The sequence below is a fragment of the Symsagittifera roscoffensis genome, chromosome 6, assembly GCF_963678635.1.
Source record: "Symsagittifera roscoffensis chromosome 6, txSymRosc1.1, whole genome shotgun sequence".
Classification (NCBI taxonomy): Eukaryota; Metazoa; Xenacoelomorpha; order Acoela; family Convolutidae; genus Symsagittifera; species Symsagittifera roscoffensis.
In genome coordinates, this window is record NC_087067.1 from 60,177,043 (window position 1) to 60,179,582 (window position 2,540).

Genomic DNA, 2,540 nt, shown 5'->3' on the forward strand with positions numbered 1-2,540 from the left:
CTTCAAGTTAAAATTTCGTTTTTGATGAGCAATGTCCTTTAAATTGAGCAAAAGCACTCTTAAATAATTTAAATTTGTTTGTAAACAAGTTTGAACAATTTCTGAAAATCTTGCATTTCATGAAAAAATGGTTATCATACAATTTCCATTAATGGAAATTGTATGATAACAATTTTGAAAAAATAAATATATGTAGATATTTTTCATCACGAGATAGTTGTATTTGGTTCAAATAGCCGGAGAAATTATATTGAATCTTTTTTCAATAGTTTTTTGAAAGTGTATGAAAATTGTATGATTAGCATTTTTCAATACATTTGACGCAGGCAATTGTATGATAAGCTTGTTCGGTGTAGTGAAATTTAAGATAAGCATTTTCGGTTTATGGATGTCAACCCGGGGTCACATTACCTTTTCAGGCCTTTTTTTTGGTTTTAATCGGTTTTCCTTATAAGACCGCTCAAAAACAGCTTAAAAAACCGCTCACATCTTGCTTGAGAAACCGTTCAAAAATCACCGCAAGAAATGAGCGGTTTTTGAGCGGTTTTTAGGCAAGATTTGAGCGGTTTGAACGTTTTTTCCAAAAAAACCGCCCGAACCGCCCAAACCGCTCAAATCTTGCTGAAAAACCGCTCAAACCGCTCATATCTTGAGCGGTTTTTGAGCGGGATCTCGACCCGGGTTGAGAAACCGTTCAAAATCACCGCAATAAATGAGCGGTTTTTGAGCGGTTTTTTAAGCAAGATTTGAGCGGTTTGAGCCGTTTTTCCAAAAAAAACGCCCAAACCGCCCAAACCACTCAAACCGCTCAAATCTTGCTGAAAAACCGCTCAACCCGCTCATATTTTGAGCGGGATCTCGACCCGGGGCGTCATTTCTGAAGCAAAGCGATCGGCTTCAGTTTTAGGGTTGTTTTCACCAAGAATGCGATGGATATTTTCTGCTGGAATCTCGATGTGATCGAACAGCAGCGCCTTTGCTTCACCGTAGTTGCTTTGCTCATCGTCTGGTGCTACGCAGCGCTCGTCGTACCACCAAAACTGTAGATTTTGTCGATTGATAGACTTCGCATAGTATTTTTTAGCAAGGCGCTTAAATAACATTTTAGGTGTTCTTCCACCTGACAGGGAGATATGCGCTGGAGTTTCCTGCTCGCTGATTTGATTTAAATCGTTAGCAAGGCTTTCAACAACTTGTTCCGGTGTATCGAAAAACTTATGGTTGATCATAATTCACAGTGGTCCGTATCTGTTAAGTTTTTACAAGCGATGCGCCAAGCTCGGCCATCACGTTCAAGTAATTGGTCGGACACTTTTGGTCCCCATGTGCCACAAGCGTAAACAAATAGCGCTTGAGGATCTTGTTTAACGTTCAAAATTGGCTGTACATATTGTCAGCATGCTTCAACGGCATCAGTACGTGCAAACAGTGTCGCATCGCCATTTAACGCGTCATGAAGCAGTCTTTCGTATGCAGTCAGCATCTGCGTTTCTTCAAGAGACGCATAGTGGAAGTTCATTTTCACTTCTTTTGCTTTAAAACCAGCTCCTGGTTCTTTCAAACCAAAGCTCATTTGAATGCCTTCGTCTGGCTGAATACGAATAATTAGTTTGTTTTCTGGCGCATCTAAACCAAAGACTGGGTGAGGAGTGCGCTTGCAGTGAATAACAACTTCAGTTACACGAGTCGGTAGGCGTTTACCTGTGCACACATAAGTAGGGTACACCATTCCAACGCAAGTTGTTGATATACGCTTTCAAGCCAACGTACGTTTCTGTACGAGAGTCTTCAGCTACGCCTGGTTCTTCGCGGTAACCTTGCAGGAACTCTCCGCGCACGTCAGAACCTGTATATTGACCAAGAACTAGGTTATTACGTAGGTCATGCTCATCAGGTGGCTTGAGGCATTGTAATACTTTAGCAACTTCATCACGCATTGATCTGCGTTTATTTGTGCTGGTGGTTCCATACCTACCATAGCCAGTACTTGGAGTAGGTGATTTTGGAAAATATCACGAACTGCGCCTGATATTTTTCGCGCTATAATGACGTCATTAGTTTAAGCGCGAACATCTTCCGCGCCCAAAATAGCGAAAAAGGGTGCGAGTTTTACAGCCGGTCGAGTTAGTTCCCCGGAGCGGGTGGTGACTACAGCGGATCGGGCTATGTTGTCTTTTCCGTAATTAAGGGTTCTTATACGAGCCAGAGGGTAGTGTCCCCTTGGACTGCGTTTGTCAACAATCCACACTAAATCCCCTGTTTTTAAAATAACGTCACTATTGGAGTGCCACTTACTGCGTTTATTCAGCGCTGGCACATAATCTCGCAGCCAACGACTCCTAATTGCGTTGGCGTAGCTTTGCGCTCGGATATATTGCTTTCGATGGTCGAAGTGCTCCTGGAAAGAGAGAGAAGGAAAGCTAGTACTGTTTCGGCCTAACAAAAAATGATTAGGAGTTAACACCTCGAAACCATCCGGACATGCACTTACTGATGTTATAGGTCGAGCGTTCAGTGATTGTTCTACAAGACAGAAAGTT

At 42.3% G+C, this 2,540-nt stretch overlaps 1 protein-coding gene across 1 annotated transcript; it reads right to left on the reverse strand.

Moving 5' to 3' along the window:
* Positions 1 to 1,393: 1,393 nt before the first annotated feature.
* On the reverse strand, positions 1,394 to 1,937 carry LOC134848853 (glucose-6-phosphate 1-dehydrogenase-like). Its single transcript, XM_063866363.1, has 2 exons — positions 1,781 to 1,937; positions 1,394 to 1,701 (listed from the first exon to the last, which is right to left on the reverse strand). The coding sequence occupies exons 1-2, from the start codon at positions 1,935 to 1,937 to the stop codon at positions 1,394 to 1,396; spliced, it is 465 nt and encodes a 154-aa protein (XP_063722433.1).
* Positions 1,938 to 2,540: the final 603 nt, after the last annotated feature.

Excerpts from the sequence above, each read along its gene's own strand:
- LOC134848853 (XM_063866363.1), bottom strand. The coding sequence starts at position 1,937 with ATGCGTGATGAAGTTGCTAAAGTATTACAATGCCTCAAGCCACCTGAT. Across the intron at positions 1,702-1,780 it reads AGGCGTAGCTGAAGACTCTC|GTAAACGCCTACCGACTCGT; the intron begins GTACAGAAACGT and ends ATGTGTGCACAG.